The 18,281-nt window shown below is 62.4% G+C and overlaps 3 protein-coding genes across 3 annotated transcripts; all 3 read left to right on the forward strand.

The window, feature by feature from the left end:
* The first annotated feature begins 342 nt into the window (after positions 1-342).
* PLD3 (phospholipase D family member 3) lies at positions 343-5,074 on the forward strand. Its single transcript, XM_084501890.1, has 11 exons — positions 343-479; positions 1,108-1,158; positions 1,257-1,375; positions 1,450-1,627; positions 2,542-2,662; positions 2,768-2,895; positions 3,092-3,292; positions 3,380-3,519; positions 3,591-3,756; positions 3,844-3,943; positions 4,788-5,074. The coding sequence occupies exons 1-11, from the start codon at positions 453-455 to the stop codon at positions 4,979-4,981; spliced, it is 1,425 nt and encodes a 474-aa protein (XP_084358016.1). The 5' UTR covers positions 343-452; the 3' UTR covers positions 4,982-5,074.
* A 900-nt stretch (positions 5,075-5,974) lies between these two features.
* On the forward strand, positions 5,975-16,127 carry CCDC9 (coiled-coil domain containing 9). The gene is given in 15 exon segments (XM_084501893.1): positions 5,975-6,067; positions 6,876-6,980; positions 7,233-7,340; positions 7,831-7,854; positions 7,857-8,039; positions 8,125-8,208; positions 8,813-8,968; positions 9,047-9,207; positions 9,319-9,347; positions 9,441-9,546; positions 9,662-9,740; positions 10,462-10,834; positions 10,980-11,060; positions 11,210-11,274; positions 14,593-16,127. Coding segments are annotated over 15 exon segments (2,931 nt in total). The 5' UTR covers positions 5,975-6,064; the 3' UTR covers positions 15,967-16,127.
* Positions 16,128-16,910: 783 nt separating this feature from the next.
* LOC311425863 (C5a anaphylatoxin chemotactic receptor 1-like) lies at positions 16,911-18,214 on the forward strand. Its single transcript, XM_084501892.1, has one exon. It carries the CDS (start codon positions 17,221-17,223, stop codon positions 18,196-18,198), a length of 978 nt encoding a protein of 325 aa, XP_084358018.1. The 5' UTR covers positions 16,911-17,220; the 3' UTR covers positions 18,199-18,214.
* Positions 18,215-18,281: the final 67 nt, after the last annotated feature.

The following is an 18,281-nucleotide window of genomic DNA, read 5'->3' on the forward strand; positions in this document are numbered from 1 at the left end:
CTGTCCTTTGCCCTAAACATCCCTCAAATATTGTCCTAATCCTGTCCCTAAACATGTTCCTGATCCCAAACCTCTCTCCGACCCTAAATTATGGCTGGGAAAGGGCCAAACCCCAAATAAACCCAACTCACCCCCACCCACGGCCCCATCCCAACCCCGCTGCCATCCCCAGGTGGGGTTTTGGGGAACCCTAAAAGCCCCCAGACAGGGTTTTGGGGAACCCTAAAAGCCCCCGGACAGGGTTTTGGGGAACCCTAAAAGCCCTATTTTGGGGCGGGAGGGAAATAGGGGCATGGCCAGGCACGGCCGAGTTCCCCTCCCCGTCCCCGGGGCACGTGAGCGCGTCAGCCCCGTGAGTCAGCGCGGGGCTCGCTGTGGGGTGGCCCCAAAACCACCGAAATCCCGATCTGGTTTTCTTTTCCCACAGCCTCGGCCCCCGGAGACCCGCGACAATGAAGCCTTATGGGGTCTATGAGCAGGTATGGCGCTGGCGGCACCCCCAAACCCCCAAATTGGGGGGTCCCAAAGCTCCCTGCCCCTTGCTAGCACCCCAAAAATCCCAAATTGGGGCATCCTGAAGCTCCCTGCCCCCTCCTAGCACCCCAAAACCCCAAACTGGGGTGTCCCAAACCTCCCTGCCCCCTGCTAGCACCCCAAAAATCCCAAATTGGGGCATCCTGAAGCTCCCTGCCCCTTGCTAGCACCCCAAAACCCCAAATAGGGGTGTCTCTGAGCTCCCAGCCCCCTCCTAGCATCCCAAAAATCCCAAATTGGGGTGTCCCAAACCTCTCTGCCCCCTGCTAGCACCCCAAAATCCCCAATTGGGGTGTCCCAAAGCTCCCTGCCCCTTGCTAGCACCCCAGAATCCCAAATTGGGGCGTCCTGAAGCTCTCTGCCCCCTCCTAGCACCCCAAAATCCCCAATTGGGGTGTCCCAAACCTCCCTTCCCCCTCCTAGCACCCCAAAATCCCCAATTGGGGTGTCCTGAAGCTCCCTGCCCCTTGCCAGCACCCCAAAATCAGCTTCGTGACCATTTTTGGGGGGGATTCACCCTAAAAAAACCCTGCTTTGGGGTCTCCCCCAAATCCTCTCCGCCCCCCCTCGCAGCTGGAGCCTCCCGAGGAGCCGCCGGCGCAACCCGGCCGATTCTCACCCAAGGTAAAACCTCCCGCCGAAAAAAAAAAAAAAACGGGCCGAAAACCCCTTTTTTTGGGGCTGGCTTCCCCTTTCTCACCCCCGGCTCGTCCTCTCCGCAGCCCGCCCTGCTGGCCGCCGTCCTCGTCACCCTCCTCTTCCTCTTCTTCATCCACTTCTTCCACCTCTGCTCCAGCTCGGCGCTTCGACGCCGCGCCGAGCCCTGTGCCGACCCGTGCCGGTGCGTGCGGCCTCCCCGAGCTCCCCTTGGTGTTTTTTTTTCCCAAATTTCCCTTTTTTCACCTTTTTTTTTAGGATCGTTCTGGTCGAGAGCATCCCGGAGGGAATGAGCTACGGCGGACCCGGGAACCCTTCCACTTTCGACGCGTGGTTGAACCTCGTCGGCGGCGCCCGGCGCAGCCTCGACGTCGCCGCCTTCTACTGGACCATGACCAACGAGGACACGCACACCCAGGAGCCTTCGGCCTCGCAGGTCAGCGGGGCGAGGATGAGGAGGCCGAGCTCACGCTTGGTGTGATGAGCAGGGCTGGATGCCCCCCCTGCCGTGAATTATCGCGATAAACCACCGGGGTGGGAGCCGGATCGCTTTTTGCCGTGGGTTATCGCGATAAACCACTGGTGGGGAGCCGGATCCCCTGCTGCCGGATCCCTGACTGCTGTGAGTTATCACGATAAACCACCAGCGGGGAGCCATATCCTTTGTTGCTGTGAATTATCGCGATAAACCACACTGATAAACCACACCAGATCCCCCTCTGCCATAAATTATCGCGATAAACCACCAACAGGGAGACAGATCCCTTGCTGCTGTGAATTATCATGATAAACCACACTGATGGGGAGCCAGATCCCTTGCTGTTGTGAATTATCACGATAAACCACTGGCAGGGAGCTAGATCCCTTTTTGCCATCAATTATCATGATAAACCACCAGTGTCGGCGCCGGATCCCTTGTGGCCGTGAATTATCACGATAAACCACTCTGATGGGGAACCAGATCCCTTACTGCCATGAATTATCGCGATAAACCACACCGACGGGGAGCCAGAACCCCTGCTGCCATGAATTATCGCGATAAACTGCTGGTGAGGAGCCAGATCCTTTGTTGCTGTAAATTATCGCGATAAACCACACTGATGGGGAGCCATATCCCCCTCTGCCATGAATTATCGCGATAAACCACCAGAAGGGAGCCAGATCCCTTGTTGCTGCCATGAATTATCACGATAAACCACCGTCGAAGGAGCCGGCTCGCGCCCGTCGCAGCTCACTGCGCGCGTCCGCTCAAGCGTTGGGTGTTTTTTATTATTATTTTTTTTTTTTTTTGCGTTTTCCGGTGGTTTTTGACCACTTCTCTCTTTTTTTTCTCCCCCCGTCTCCGAGCAGGGCGAGCAGATCCTGGAGGAGCTCCTCAAGCTGCCGGCCCGCGGCGTCTCCGTCCGGGTGGCCGTCAACACCCCGACCTCCAAATTCCCCCAGAGCGACCTGCGGGCGCTCGAGCTCAGCGGTGAGCCAACCCCCCAAAAACCGGGACGGCCTCGACGGGGTTGGGGGCGACCCCGAGGGAGACCCCAACCCCGTTCCCTTCGCCCCCTTTCCCCCCAACTTGTAGGCGCCGCGGTGCGGACGGTCGACATGCCCCGGCTCACCCGGGGGGTGCTGCACACCAAATTTTGGATCGTGGACGGCGCCCACCTCTACATCGGCAGCGCCAACATGGACTGGCGCTCCCTCACCCAGGTGAGCCCCAATTTTAATGCAAAATTTCACAATTTCAACGCTCCCAACCGCGCTCCTCTCCCCCCAAAACACAACCGGGCATCGCCACGGGGCCGGGACCCTCTGATTACAACCCATCGCGTCTCGCAAGGGGGCAAACGCCCCCCAAAATCCCCCTCGCCGCTGAGGGGAGGGGGTCGTTGGCTCGTTGGCGCAGGTGAAGGAGTTGGGAGCGGCCGTCTACAACTGCAGCTGCTTGGCGCGGGACCTGGGCAAGGTTTTTGAAGCCTACTGGGTGCTGGGTTTGCCCAACGCCTCCATCCCCGCGCCGTGGCCGGCGACGTTCTCCACCTCCTTCAACATGGAGACGCCGTTGGAGCTCAACCTCAACGACACGCCGGCCGCCGTCTACTTCTCGGTGCGGGCCGGGGCGGGTGGGTTTTTGATTTTTGGGGGGATTCCTCGGCGTGCTGGTGGCACCTGAAGCCTTCTCCCTGCTCCGCAGAGCGCCCCGCCGGCCCTCTGCGCCCCGGGGCGCACCGAGGACCTCCGCGCCCTGCTCGGCGTCATCGACACCGCCGAGGACTTCGTGCACGTGGCGGTGATGAGCTACTTACCCACCATGGAGTTCTCCTACCCCAAGAGGTACGGGAAGCCCCGAAACACCCGAGCGCGTTGGTTAGGCTCACAAATAACGCTTTTTTTCCCCAAAAAAGATTTTGGCCGGCCATCGATAACCGGCTCCGGAAGGCGGTCTTCGAGCGGCGGGTGAAGGTTCGCCTCCTGGTGGGCTGCTGGCCCCACTCCAAGGCGGAGATGTTCCCCTTCCTCAAATCCCTGGCCGCCGTCGGCGACAACCGGACCCGTTACAGCGTGGAGGTGGTGGGTACCGGGCGGGGGGACGCCGCGACCCCCTGGCGTGTCCCCCCCTACCCCGTCCCGGTGACGTTTTCCACCCCGGCCCCGTAGAGGCTCTTCATGGTGCCGTCGAGCGAGGCGCAAGCCCGGATCCCCTACGCCCGGGTCAACCACAACAAGTACATGGTGACGGAGAAGGCGGCCTACATCGGTGAGCCCCTCGGCGGTGCCGGCGCCGAAAAACGGTGGCGGTGCTGGTGGGGTCGGCTCTTGGGGTGCCCTGGTCCCCTTCCTCTTTTCCTGCTCCTCTTCCTCATCCTCTGGCCCCTTCCTCTTCCTCCCGTCCCTTTCCTCTTCTCCTGCTCCCCTTCCGCTTCCCCATTTCCCCTTCCTCTTCCCCTTTTTCTCTTCCCCATCCCCATTTCCCCTTCCTCACCCCCATTCCCCCTTCCCCATCCCCATTCCCCCTTCACCATCCCCATTTCCCCTTCATCATCCCCATTTCCCCTTCCCCATCCCCATTTCCCCTTCCCCATCCTCATTTCCCCTTCCCCATCCCCATTCCCCCTTCCCCATCCCCATTCCCCCTTCCCCATCCCCATTTCCCCTTCCTCATCCCCATTTCCCCTTCCCCATCCCCATTCCCCCTTCCTCATCCCCATTTCCCCTTCCTTTCCCCAATTCCCCCTTCCCCATCCCCATTCCCCCTTCCCCATCCCCATTCCCCCTTCCTCTTCCCCATTTCCCCTTCCCCATCCCCATTCCCCCTTCCTCTTCCCCATTCCCCCTTCCTCTTCCCCATTTCCCCTTCCCCATCCCCATTTCCCCTTCCTCACCCCCATTTCCCCTTCCTCTCCCCCATTTCCCCTTCCCCATCCCCATTTCCCCTTCCCCATCCCCATTCCCCCTTCCCCATCCCCATTTCCCCTTCCCCATCCCCATTTCCCCTTCCTTTCCCCAATTTCCCCTTCCCCATCCCCAATTTCCCCTTCCCCATCCCCATTTCCCCTTCCTCACCCCAATTTCCCCTTCCCCATCCCCATTTCTCCCCGCAGGGACCTCCAACTGGTCCGGGGACTACTTCGTGCAGACGGCGGGCTCGGCGCTGGTGGTGCAGCAGCCGGGGGGCGGCGCGGGGGCCACGGTGCCGGAGCAGCTGCGGGCGGTGTTCGAGCGGGACTGGAGCTCCCAGTACAGCGCCGACATCGGCGACGCCGCGCGCTGGGAGCGGCTCTGCGGGTCCCGCTAGGCGAGGAGGGGCTCCGGGTGGGGTTTTTTTTTGGGGGGAAAAATACTTTTTTTGGAGATTTTTGTTGAGATTAAAGGTGGGTGATGTACCCTCGGGTGGTGTGTGTGTGCTTTGGGATGCTCCGAGTGGTGTGCCAGTCCTGGGACACCCCATAATCCCGGGACATCCCATAATCCTGGGACACCCCACCGTCCTGGGACATCCCATGATCCTGGGACACCCCATAATCCCAGGACATCCCACAATCATGGGACACCCCATAATCCCAGGTCACCCCATAATCCTGGGACATCCTGCAATCCCAGGACATCCCACAATCCTGGGACACCCCATAATCCTGGGACACCCCATAATCCCGGGACACCCTGCAGTCCTGGGACACCCCATGATCCCGGGACACCCCATAATCCTGGGACACTCCGCAATCCTGGGACATCCCACAATCCTGGGACACCCCATGATCCCGGGACATCCCATAATCCTGGGACACCCAAAAAGCAGGGACCCCAAAAGCCGTGATGTGGGGGTGATGGGGACTATAGGGTTATAGGATATAGGGTTATAGGGTTATTGGGGACAGGGGGATGTGGGGATGTTGGGATGGGGGATATCGGGATATGGGAACAGGGGGATGTAGGGATATGAGTGTATTGGGATATAGGGATACAGGGTTATTGGGGATGGGGGATATCGGGATATGGGGGTATTGGGATATAGGGACAGGGATATCAGGATATGGGGTTATTGGGATATAGGGAGTTATGAGGGCATATGGGGACATGGGAATATTTAGGGACATTGGGGGGCCGATATGGGGTCGGTGCCTGGCCGGACGAGGGGACAGACAGCTCATCCTGTCCCCTTGTCCCACTTTATCCCCCTTTGTCCCCAACTAACCCCAGCAGTGGGCCCCACAAACCCCCCTCGCCCTTTTAACACCCCCCTCGCCCTTTTAACACGCATCCACCCGCCCCTAACACGTGACCGGAAGCGGAAGCCGCTCCGAAGGCGGGACGAGGCGGAGCCTTCAGCGGACGCCCGGCGGTTGCGCTGCGGGCGGGGGGGGCCCGGGGCGGCCCCGCCATGGTGAGGGGGGGGGCGGGGGGGTCCCGAGGGGTCCTGGGGGGGTCTGGGACAGGCCTGGGGGGGGTCCAAAGGGGCTGGGGGGGGGCTGGGGTTGGGTTTTGGGGTCTGGGGGGGGGCCAGAGGGGGCCTGGGGGGGCTCTGGGCTGGGCCTCGGGGCCTGGGGGGGCCTGGGGGGGGCCTGGAGGGGGCCTGGGGCTGGGTTTTGGGGTCTGGGGGGGGGCAGAGGGGGCCTGGGGGGGTCCAAAGGGGCCTGGGGGGGTCCAGAAGGGGCCTGGGGGGGTCCAGAAGGGGCCGGGGGGGGGGTCTTTGGGGTCTAGGGGGGGTCTGGGGGGGTCTGGGGGGGCTTTGGGGTGTAGGGGGGGTCCAGAAAGGGCCTGGGGGGGTCCGGGAGAGGCCGGGGGGGTTTTGGGGTTCGGTTTTAGGGCCTGGGGGGTCCAGAAGGGGGCTGGGAGGGTTTTTGGGGTCTGGGGGGGAGGCCTTTGGGGTCTGGGGGGGTCCAGAAGGAGCTTGGGGGGCTCCATTTGGGTCTGGGGGGCCTCTGGGGCTCAGCTTTTGGCTCTGGGGGGGGCCCTTTTGGCTCTGGGGGGGCCCCTTTTGGCTCTGGGGGGGTTCTGGGGCTCAGCTTTGGGGTCTGGGGGGGGTCCATTTAGGATCTGGGGGGGCTCCAGCCTGTGCAGGGGGGGCTCTGGATCAGGCCTTGCAACCTGGGAGGAGGATTCCCTAGGCCCGGGGGGGGGGGCTCCGTCCCCATTTATCCCTTTTTTTAATTAATTTTGGGGGATTTTTTTTTTTTTTGCCCCCCCCCCAGGCGGCGGCGCTGGACCTGAGGTCGAAGGAGGAGAAGGACGCGGAGCTGGACAAGCGCATCGAGGCCCTGCGCAAGAAGAACGAGGCCCTCATCCGACGCTACCAGGTCCAGACCCCCCCCCAAAAACCCGAGACCCCCCCCCAAATCCCCCCCCCACTCTCCAACCCCCCCCCAGCCCTTTAATCCCACCGGATTAACGCCGCGAGGCCGCTTAATCCGGGATTAAGCCTTATTAACGCGTCCTTGGCGCCCCTATAAAGCCTTTTAGGGGCTTCACGGCTTGGGGGTGCTTTATTTTGGGGGTGGGGGGGCTGCTGATGGACCCCCCCCACCCTTTTTTTGCCCCCCCCACCCCAGGAGATTGAGGAGGACCGGAGGCGAGCGGAGCAGGAGGGGGTGGCGGTGACGGCGCCGCGGCACCGGCGACCCCCCGAGCCCGAGAGGCGCAAGGAGGGGGGGCTTGGGGTGAGGGGGGGGGTCCGGGGGGGTCCTGGAGGGATTTGGGGGGGTTTTGAGGAGAATATGGAGGGTTTGGGGGCTTTGGGGGGGGGTCCTGAGAGGTTTGGGGTGGTCCTGAGGGGTTTGGGGGGGAATATGGAAGATTTTTTGGGGGGGGGAGGGGGCTGAGAGTTTTTTGGGGGGGATTATGGAGAGTGGGGGGGGGGGTTGGGGGTTCTGAGGGGGTTTGGGGGGGAATATGGAAGATTTTGGGGGGGTCTGTGGGGTCTGTGGGAGTCCTGGGGGGATTTGGGGGGGGTCTTGGGGTGAGTGGGGGTTTGGGGGGGTCCTATTTTTTGGGGGGGGGGTTTTGGGGGCGGTTTTGGGGGGCTTTTGGGGGTCATTTATGGGGCCAGACAACATGGAAGGCTCTTTTATTTGGGGGGGGGACACTTTTGGGGTACGGGGGGGCATTTTGGGGCACTGTCTCCCCCTCAACCTTTTTCCCCCCCCCTAGGAGAAGCCCGGCCGGACCGAGCGGAAGCCCCCCGCCGCCCCCAGACCCCCCGCGGCGCTGCCCCCCGCCCCTCCGGCCGCCCCCCCCGGGGGGAGCCCCCCCCGGCCCCGAGGGAGCGCGGTGCCCGCGGGCGGCGCTCGGGGGGCCGGGGCGGGGGGGGGGCTCTTGGGGGGTCGGGGGGCGACGCCGGCCCCGACCGCAAATCCCAGGTGGGTTTGAGGGGTTTTTTGGGGTGGGGGCTTAAAGGGTTTGGGACCCCCCCCCACTAAATTCTTCCCCCCCCCCTCTTTTAAGGAATGGGAGGAGCGGCGGCGGCAAAACATCGAGAGAATGAACGAGGAGATGGAGAAAATCGCCGAGTATGAGCGCAACCAGCGGGTGAGGGGGGGTCCCCGTCGCGATAGGGCCCCCTCCTGTCGCGATAGGGCTTTTCCGGTCACGATGGGGCCCCCCATGGTCATGACAAGGCCCTTCGGGTTGTGACAGGACCTCCCTCTATCACGACATGGTCCCCTCCCATCGTGATAAACCTACTCCTGTCGCGACAGGACCCCTCTTGGTCGCGATACAGCTCCCTCCCATCGCAATACAGCCCTCTCCCTTTGTGATATGGCATTTCCCGTCATGATATGGACCCCTCTATCACGACATGGCCCACTCCCATCGTGATAAACCTACTCCTGTCGCGACAGGGCCCCCCTTGTTCGTGATACGGCCCCCTGCCTTTGCAATAAGTCCCCTCCTGTCATGATACGGCCCCCCTCTATCACAGTACAGCTCCCTCCAGTCGCGATATGCCCCTTCTATCACGACACTGCCCCCTCCTGTCACAATAATCCCACTCCCATCGCAACAAGACCCCCCTTGTTCGCGATACAGCCCCCTCCCTTTACAACAACTCCCCTCCAGTCGCGATATGCCCCCCTCTATCGCGACACAGCCCCTTCCTGTCGCGATAGCCCCCTTATTTCCCCCCCCCCAGGACGGGCTGCAGGACCGCAACCCCGTGCGCAGCTTCCTGGACGACCCCCGGCGCCGCGGCCCCGCTCAGGACGAGCGCCACGGGGGCAGCCGCCGGCACGGCCGCAACTGGGGGGGCACCGACTTCGAGGGGGTCCGGGCCGGCTTGGAACAGCGCGTGAGTCCCCCACGAGGCTTTACAGGACAGAAAAAAGTCAGATTTGGGTTTTTTGAGCTTTTTTTGGTCTGGTTTTAGGGTCGTCGCCGCGCCGCCCCCACCATGACCGGCCGCGAGCGCGCCGAGTACGCCCGCTGGAAGCAGGAGCGCGACGAGATCGACCGCCAGCGCCTCGCCCGCCACCGCCAGCCCACCGGGCAGTGGCGCCGCGAGTGGGACGCCGACAAGACCGACGGCATGTGGGTGCCCCCCCCCGGCCCCCCCCGACCCCAAAATCCCCCTAAATCCCCCCAATTTACCCCCCACCCCCCCTATTTTACCCCTCGCCCCAATTTCTCCCCCCCCTGCAGGTTCAGCGACGCGCCCGACGCCGAGCACGGTGCGATATCACCTCGATTTACTTAGATTTTTGGGGTGCCCCCCCCTTTTTTCTTAAAGGGGGGGGCTCTAAGCGAGGCTCGCCCCCCCCCAGAACCCCAAAAGCGCCCCCCCAAGCCCCCCACTTTCGGCGAGTTCCTGCCCGCGCCGCGCAGGAAGCGGCAGAGCCACGGGCGCAACCCCGGCACCAAACCCTACAGGTGAGCTTGGGGGGGTTCCCCCCCCCTTTTTATTGCCCCCCCCTCAAATTTCTGCCCCCCAGGGGCTCTGATATCGCCCCCCCACCCCCAAATTTTGCCCCCCCCCCCCCCCCAGCATGCACGACGACCGCTGGGAGGAGGAGAAGGAGCCGGCAGCGCAGCCCGGCGGCGCTGATGGGAAGGGGGCGCAGGAGGTGAGGCTGAGACCCCCCCCCCAAAAAAAAAAAGCCCCCCCCCATTTTATGGGGGTCTCCCCCCCGTAGAAAGATGCCCCTGGTTGGTGTGCTCCCCCTCTCCCTGATAAATCTGGCCCTGTTTTTTTTGGGGGGGGGGGGCCACACATCTACCCCCAAAGCTCCCCCCCCTTTTAGAGACCCCCCCTCAAAGCTCTCCCCTTTTTGGGGACCCCCCCAAAATCCCCCCAAAGCTGCCCCCTTTTGGGGACCCCCCCCCAAAAGCTGCCGCTTTTTAGGGCCCCCCCCAAAAGCTCTCCCCTTTTGGGGACCCCCCCAAAACCCCCCCAAAGCTGCCCCTTTTTAGGGCCCCCCCCAAAAGCTCTCCCCTTTTGGGGACCCCCCCAAAGCTGCCCCTTTTTAGGGCCCCCCCCAAAAGCTCTCCCCTTTTGGGGACCCCCCCCAAAAGCTGCCCCTTCTTAGGGCCCCCCAAAGCTCTCCCCTTTTTAGGGCCCCCCCAAAAGCTGCCCCTTTTTAGGGCCCCCCCAAAGCTCTCCCCTTTTAGGGCCCCCCCCCAAAAGCTCTCCCCTTTTAGGCTCCCCCCCCAAAAAAAAAAGCTTCCCCCATTTTTTGAGACACCCCCCCAGCTGCCCCCTTTTTTGACCTCCCCCCGAAGCCTCCCCTTGTTTTTCAAACCCCAATTTTTTGGGCCCCCCCCCTTTCCTCTCTGTCCCCCCCCCAGCTTGAAGCAGCTCCCGGTGGGACCCCCCCGCAGCCCCCCCCCGGCCCCGAGGAAGACGAGGACGAGGACGAGTGGGAGGACGTCAGCGAGGAGGAAGAGGACGATGAGGAAGAGGAGGAAGAGGAGGAAGACGACGAAGGCAGCAGCCCCCCCTCCCCCGCCGAGGCCGCCCCCCCCCTCCTCAGTGCGTCCGCCCCCAACCCGCCCCCCCCAGGCTTGGCGGGGGGGGGCTGCCCCCCCCTCAGCCCCCTGTTCCCCCCCGAAAGCCCCCGACCCGTCCGCGACTGGGGCGAGGAGATGGACCTGGCCTCCCCCCCCCCCGGCGGCCTGAGGGGTGCCCCCCCCGCGGCCCCCCCCCCGGCACAACCTGCAGGTAAAATTTGAGGCGGGGGGGTCACAAATTAAATGCGTGTGTCCCCGCCCCCCCCTTCTTCAGCACACGCTGATTTGTGGGATTTTTTTTTTTTTTGGGGGGGGGGGGAACCCCCTAATTTGTGCCCCCCCCCCTTCACATTTAGGGCTGAGCCCCACGGAGCAGCTGGCCCCCCCCGGGGGGCTTCCAGCGCCCCCCCAGGACGCCCCCCAGCACCCGACACAAGGTGGGAACAACGATAATATTTTGGGGGGGGGGGGGGGGGGACGCAAACACCACAACGCCACCTCCCAAAATTTAACGGGGGGGCTCTAACCACCCCCTATTTATTTAATTTTTTTAATTTTTATTTTTTTTATCCCCCCCCCCTTACAGAAACTCTACAGCAGGACCCCGAGGGCCCCCCCCCCGGCACGGTGGAGATCACCGACTTCCAGCGGGTGCGTTTCCGTAAGCGCTCGCCCCCCCCCGCCGCCAGCTGACCGCCCCCCCGGCCGTCCTCCTGCATGCCGCCTCTTTCTTTTTCTTTGGGGGGGGGGTCTTCTGGCTTTATTTTTTGCCGGGGGGGGGCTTGCTGTATGGCTGTCTCTCTGTCTGTCTGTCCCACATTAAAATTTTTGCCTCCCCCCACACAGCCCTGAGGTCGCCGCCGCAGCTCCTGTTTCCCGTCGTGTCCCCCCCACAACAAAATTTTTATTTGGGGGGGGGGGGGCTCCCCTAAATGTTGTCCCCCCCCCAATATTTTCTTTTTTGGGGGGGGGCTCCCCAAAATCTGGTGCCTGGTTTTAGGGTCCTCGTGTTCCTTTTGAGGTCCCTGCTCCCGCCCCCCCCCCCACTTCAAGGCCATGGAGATGGGGGGGGGAGCAGGTGACGTTCCCCCCCCCCCCCCCCCCCCCGAAAAATTGCCCCATTTTGGTGTTTTTTTTTGGGGGGGGGGGTATTTGTAAAATAAATCTCAAAAAAGCCGCTGCGCCTGGTCCCTGGTGCTGGGTCCCCCCCCCCACAATGAAATTAGGGGGGTCCTGGACCCTGTGGGGGGGTCCGTGTCCATCGAGGAGGAGGAGAAATGAGAAGATTTTGGGGTGAAATGAGAAGATTTTGGGGTGAAATGAGAAGATTTTGGGGTGAAATGAGAAGATTTTGGGGTGAAATGAGAAGATTTTGGGGTGAAATGAGAAGATTTTGGGGTGAAATGAGAAGATTTTGGGGTGAAATGAGAAGATTTTGGGGTGAAATGAGAAGATTTTGGGGTGAAATGAGAAGATTTTGGGGTGAAATGAGAAGATTTTGGGGTGAAATGAGAAGATTTGGGGTGAAATTAGAAGATTTTGGGGTCCTGGGGAGATTTGGGGCTGAAATGAGAAGATTGGAGGGCCTGGGGGGGGGCATTTGGGGGTGAAATGAGAAGATTTGGAATCCTGGGAGTAGATTTGGGGTGAAATGAGAAGGTTTTGGGGCTCTGGGGGTGGATTTGGGGGTGAACTGAGAAGATTTGGGGTCTCGGGTGGAGATTTGGGGGTGAAATTAAAAGATTTGGGGGCCCCAAAGGGAGGCTTGGGGTGGGTGAAATGAGATTTTGGAACCCTCGAGGGAATTTGGGGGTGAAACTAGGAGATTTGGGGCTTGGGATGGGGTGAGATGAGGAGGGCTAGGGCTCTGGATGAGATTTTGGGGTGAAAGGAGGAGAATTGGGGTCTGGGGGGCTGCTCGGGGAGGGCAGCGGCTGGGCGCAGTGCCCCCCGGCGATGGGACGCGGACGGGACCAGGATGCTCAGGGCACCACCTTGGAATTCCCATAAGTAAAAAAAATTAAAAAAAATTAAAAAACCACAGAATTTGGGGTTTCACCACCCCCATTTCCTCCCATTTCGGGTCGCCACCCCACCCAGCCCCGGCGGCCCCGCCACCGCTTCCTCTTCACCGCCGGCATAAAACCGCGCTGCCCCGCGGCCCCCATCCTTCGTCCTCAGCGCCGGGAGAGCGGCCGCAGCCCGCGGGGACCAGGTGAGCCCCCAAAATCCCCACCCCGACCCCGGTGGGCTCCGAGGTTTCCCCCTGGGTGGGCTCCGACCCCCTCCGTGCGTGCCGGGGGGCTCCCGGTGGAGCCCCTTGGTCGCGTTGCGATGCTCGGAGGCACCAAAATTCATCTCCATGGGGTCCAAATCCCCTCCCTATGGGCACCCAATCCCATATAAGCACCCAATCCCCTATAGGCACCCAATCCCCTATGGGCACCAAATCCCATATAGGCACCCAATCCCCTATAAGCACCCAATCCGTGGTTGCGTTGTGCTCAACCCAACTCTTCCCCATGATCTCCTCTTCCACATCGCGCCCTCCTCCTCGCCCTGGGGTCCCATCCCCGGCTCCGAGATCCCAAAACCCTCCCCACCCCGTTATCCCCCCCCCCCCGGGGAAGGTGCCCCGGTGTTTCCTCACCCAGCCGCTTGCATAAGGCAGGAGGAAGGAGAAGGGCTCGCCAAGGAAGTGGGGAAATCGCGAGTTCCTTGGTGACGGCGAGGGCGGAGGTGGATGGCGAGCGGGAGGAGGCTCTTGTGCAACGCCGGCTCCTTGGGGGGCCGCTGGCCCCGTGGAAGAGTGGCTCTGTAGGGTCAGACGGAGAAAGGCGGCTCTGTAGGGTTGGAAGGGGAAGGGCGTCTCCGTAGGGTTGGGTGGGGAAGGGCATCTCTGTAGGGTTGGATTGAGGAGAACGTCTCTGTAGGGTTGGGTGGGGAAGGGCAGCTCCATAGGGTTGGAAGGGGGAGGAGAAGCTCTATAGGATTGGAAGGGGAAGGGTATTTCTATAGGGTTGGGTTGAGGAGAACATCTCTGTAGGGTTGGGTGGGGAAGGACGTCTCTGTAGGGTTGGATCGAGGAGGACATCTCTGTAGGGTTGGGTGGGGAAGGGCAGTTCTGTAGGGTTGGAAGGGCATCTTTGTAGGATTGGAAGGGGAAGGGCGTCTCTGTAGGGTTGGGTTGAGGAGGACATTTCCATAGGGTTGGAGGGGGAAGGGCAGCTCCATAGGGTTGGAAGGGCATCTTTGTAGGGTTGGGTGGGGAAGGGCATCTCTGTAGGGTTGGACTGGGGAGGAGATCTCTGTAGGGTTGGGTTGGGAAGGGCAGCTCCATAGGATTGGAAGGGGAAGAGCATCTTTGTAGGGTTGGAAAGGCAGCTCTATAGGGTTGGAAGAGCATCTTTGTAGGGTTGGAAGGGCGTCTCTGTAGGGTTGGGTTGAGGAGGACATTTTTTGTAGGGTTGGATGGGGAAGGGCAGCTCCATAGGATTGGAAGGGGAAGGGTGTCTCTGTAGGGTTGGAAGAGCATCTTTGTAGGGTTGGAAGGGGAAGGGGAAGGGCATTTCCATAGGGTTGGAAGGGGAAGGGCAGCTCCTGGGTCCTCCCCGCATGGGTGGAGAGGTCCCTTGGTTGGAGGAGGGCGTGAAGATGAGGGGTTGGGTAGGGTTGGGGTTGGGTTGGGTTGGGTTGGACGCAACCTTCGGAGATCGCCCAGCCCCTTCCACGATCCTCCACCAGATCGCGCTCCCCATCCGACCCAAACCTCTCCTTTTTCAGCCTAAAACCTAACCCCTTGACCAGTGCAGCCTTCTCCACGAGCCCCTTTCGATATCGAGGGCCACCACGAGGTGTCCCCGCGCCCTGCTCGTGGCGGGGACGCGTCCTACGGGGTTGACCCCGAGGGCGAAATCCTCGTCCCACCGCCACCTCCCCTCTCGCCCCGCTAACGGGGTTTGCTCCTAGGTGCACGATGGACTTCCAGAGCTACAACTACTCCAACTACTCCGGCATGGAGGACTACAACTTCGAAGATTTCGGCGACTACGAGGTCCCCGCCAGCCACCGCGCCGTCCTGGCGCTCTACACCATCATCTTCCTCCTGGGCGTGCTGGGCAACGCCGCCGTCATCTGGGTGAGCGGCTTCGAGCTGCGGCGCACGGTCAACGGCGTCTGGTTCCTCAACCTGGCGGTGGCCGACCTCCTCTGCTGCTTGGCCTTGCCCTTCCTGGCCCTCCCGCTGGCCCAGGACCACCACTGGCCCTTGGGGGGCTTCGCCTGCAAGCTCCTGCCCTCCCTCACCATCCTCAACATGTTCGCCAGCGTCTTGCTCCTGATGGCCATCAGCGCCGACCGCTGCGCCCTGGTGATGCGGCCGGTCTGGTGCCAAAACCACCGGACCCTGGCGGTGGCCCGGGGGGCTTGCGTGGCCGCGTGGGTGTTGGCCTTCCTCCTCACCCTCCCCTCCTTCATCTTCCGCAATGCACGGCGGGACCCCATCTCCGACAAGACGACGTGCGTCTTGGAATACGCCGCGGTCGGGCGGCACCAGCGCCTCACCGAGCTCCTCATCGCCGTCTCCCGCTTCATCTTCGGCTTCCTCGTGCCCTTCGTGGTCATCTCCGTCTGCTACGGGCTGCTGCTGGCCCGTGTCCACAGCAAGCGCTTCACCCGCTCCAAGAAGGCCACCAGGCTCGTCCTGGTGGTCATCGTCAGCTTCTTCGCCTGCTGGCTGCCCTTCCACGTGGTGGGGCTCATCCTGGCCTCCGCCCCGTCCTACAGCGCCTTGTTCAAGAGCGCGGTGGCCGTGGACCCGGTGGCCACCGGGGTGGCCTACATCAACAGCTGCATCAACCCCGTCATCTACGTGGTGATGGGCCAGGACTTCAAGGACAAGTGCCAGCGCTCCTGGCGCGCCGTGCTGCGTGGCGTGATGAGCGAGGACCTCTCCGGCAGCACCTTGGGCGACAGCCGCGTCAAGACCAAGTCCACCGCGGACGACCAGAGCGTCAGCACCAACGTCTGACCTCCTGCCTGAGGCCGCCGCCTTCTCCTCCTCTCTTTTTTGGGGGAGTCTGGATGGGACCCGAATCTACGAGGGGATGCGTTCGTCGTCCTCTATCCTTTTTTTTTCCAGGGTGGGGAAGCTGGAGGGTCAAAGTAACCGACGTCTTGGCCTCGTGGACCTCCTTGGAGGCTCTCCGGAGGCCACCACACTCCAGCCTCCTGGAGCTGCCTCCTCCTCCGAGCCTGGACCCTGCGCCCCACTCCCGGCCCCATAAAAACCACCTGAAGCCCTCCCCGCCCCATGTCCCCGTGGGGCAGCGAGCTCTGAGGTGAGGCTGAGCCTCCCCCCGTTGGGCAAAATCCACCCCAAAGCGCCGGGGCGCGGCGTGCCCCACCAAAAAGGGGGTCACCCCCCACTTCGCCCCGGCCACCTCAGCCCCGTGCCTTCGCCGTAGCCGCGTCCGACGTCGCCAATAAATCGCCGAGCCGCTGTGGGTTGCGTGTCCTCGAGGTGTTCCTTGGGTCGCTCTCCTTGGGGTTGCTTTTTGGGGTTCTTCTTGGGGTTCTTCTTCAAGGGGTTGTCCATGGGTTGTTCTTTGAGCTGCTTTTTGGGGTTCCTGGGATTCTCTGGGGGTTGATCCTTGGGGTTCTCCTTGGGGTTCTCCTTGGGGTTGCTCCTTGAGCTGCTTTTTGGGTTTCTTGGGATTCTCCAGGGGTTTCCCCTTGGGGTTGCTCCTTGGGGTTGCTCCTTCAGCTGCTTTTTGGGGTTTTTGGGATTCTCCAGGGGTTGCCCCTTGGGCTTGCTCCTTGAGCTGGTTCTTGGGGTTCTGCTTGGGGTTGCTCCTTGAACTGCTTTTTGGGGTTCACCTTGGGGTTCTCCTTGGGGTTGCTTCTTGAGCTGCGATTTGGGGTTCTCCATGGGGTTGTTCCTTGAGCTGCTTTTTGGGGTTCTTGGGATTCTCCAGGGGTTGCCCCTTGGGGGTTGATCCTGGGGATTGCCCCTTGGGGTTGCCCCTTGAGCTGCTCTTTGGGGTTCTCCAGGGATTTCTCCTTGAGCTGCTCGTTGGGGTTTCCCCCCCCGGGGAGGGCGATGCAGCCCTGGGGCTCCTCCACCCCATCAGAGCTCCTCCACCCCTGGATGACTCAGGGCACGTATGGGTGTGGTGGGGAGGGACACAGCTTTTGGGATCCTGCTGGGAACGTCGGTGGTGTTGTGAGCTCCGGGAGCGTCCTTGGGGGGGTAAGTAGGCACCCAAAATCTTAAAAATTCAAATTAAAAAAAAAAAAAAGGAAAGAAAAATAAAATTGGGGGGGGGGGGGTGTTCTGGCTCCTATACAGTGTTGAGCAAGACCTGCTCCTGCAGTTCTCCTTTTTGGGAGGATTTTTGCTGCTGGGGCAATTTTTCGGGGCCAGATGACGCAAAGGTCCCATCCCACTGCCCGGAGGTTGCTCAAACTTCTCGTTCCGGAGGGGACGGATCCTGACCTGTGGTCAGAAAGGTCCTCGTCGCGGTGGCAGCGGTGGAGACGTCTCCGAGGCCCCCCAAACTCCACCTGGGGTGACCCCGGCGGGGACCCGAGCGGAGGATGACGCCTTCGTGGGACCTCGGCACCGACTACGCCGACCTCGAGCTCAACTTCACCGCCCCGGCTTTCGAGGAGGCCCCGGGGCTGCCCCCGGCCATCGGGGCAGCTTTGGGGCTGGACGCTTTGGCTTTTCTCCTGGGGGTCCCGGGGAATGTCGCCGTCATCTGGGTGAGCGGCGTCACCCTCCGGCGCACGGTCAACGGCGTCTGGTTCCTCAACCTGGCGGTGGCCGACCTCCTCTCCTGCTTGGCCTTGCCCTTCCTGGCCCTCCCGCTGGCCCAGGACCACCACTGGCCCTTGGGGGGCTTCTCCTGCAAGCTCCTGCCCTCCCTCACCATCCTCAACATGTTCGCCAGCGTCTTGCTCTTGACGGCCATCAGCGCCGACCGCTGCGCCGTGGCCACGCGCTGGTGGCACCGGACTCCCCGGAGGGCGCGGAGGCTCAGCGGGGCGCTGTGGGTGCTGGCCTTCCTCCTCAGCCTCCCCTCCTTCCTCCTCCGCACCCTGCGCCGCGACCCCTTCTCCGAGAAGACCACGTGCGGCCTAGACTACGCCACACTTGGCCGCAGCGCCGAGCTCGGCCTGGCCGCCCTCCGCCTCTTCGCCGGCTTCCTCGGCCCCGTGGTGGCCATGGCGGGCTTCTACGGGTGGCTGCTGGCCCGCGGCCACCCCGCCACGAGGCCGGTGACCACCATGGTGGCCTTGGTGGGCTGCTTCGTGGGCTGCTGGTTGCCCTACCACGCCGTCCTGCTGGCCCTGGCGCTCTACGCGCCCGGCGCGGCGCCCTACAAGCGGGCCTTGGGCGCCCAACCGTTGGCCATCGCCTTCGCCCACCTCAACGGCGCCCTCAACCCCCTCCTCTACGTGCTGTTGGGTCGGGGGCGCGCCCGTTCCCTTGGGGGGCGCCTGGCGTGGGTGCTGCGGGACGGGGACCCCCCCGGTGACCCCAGTCCTTGTACCACCGAGGATGTGGTGTAGAGGTCAATAAAGGGGGGTTGTGAGCTGGGGGGGTTGTTCCTGAAGAGTGGGGGGGTTGGGGACAGTGGGGGACAATGGGGATG

This window comes from Aythya ferina (assembly GCF_964211825.1).
Source record: "Aythya ferina genome assembly, chromosome: 35".
Taxonomy (NCBI): Eukaryota; Metazoa; Chordata; class Aves; order Anseriformes; family Anatidae; genus Aythya; species Aythya ferina.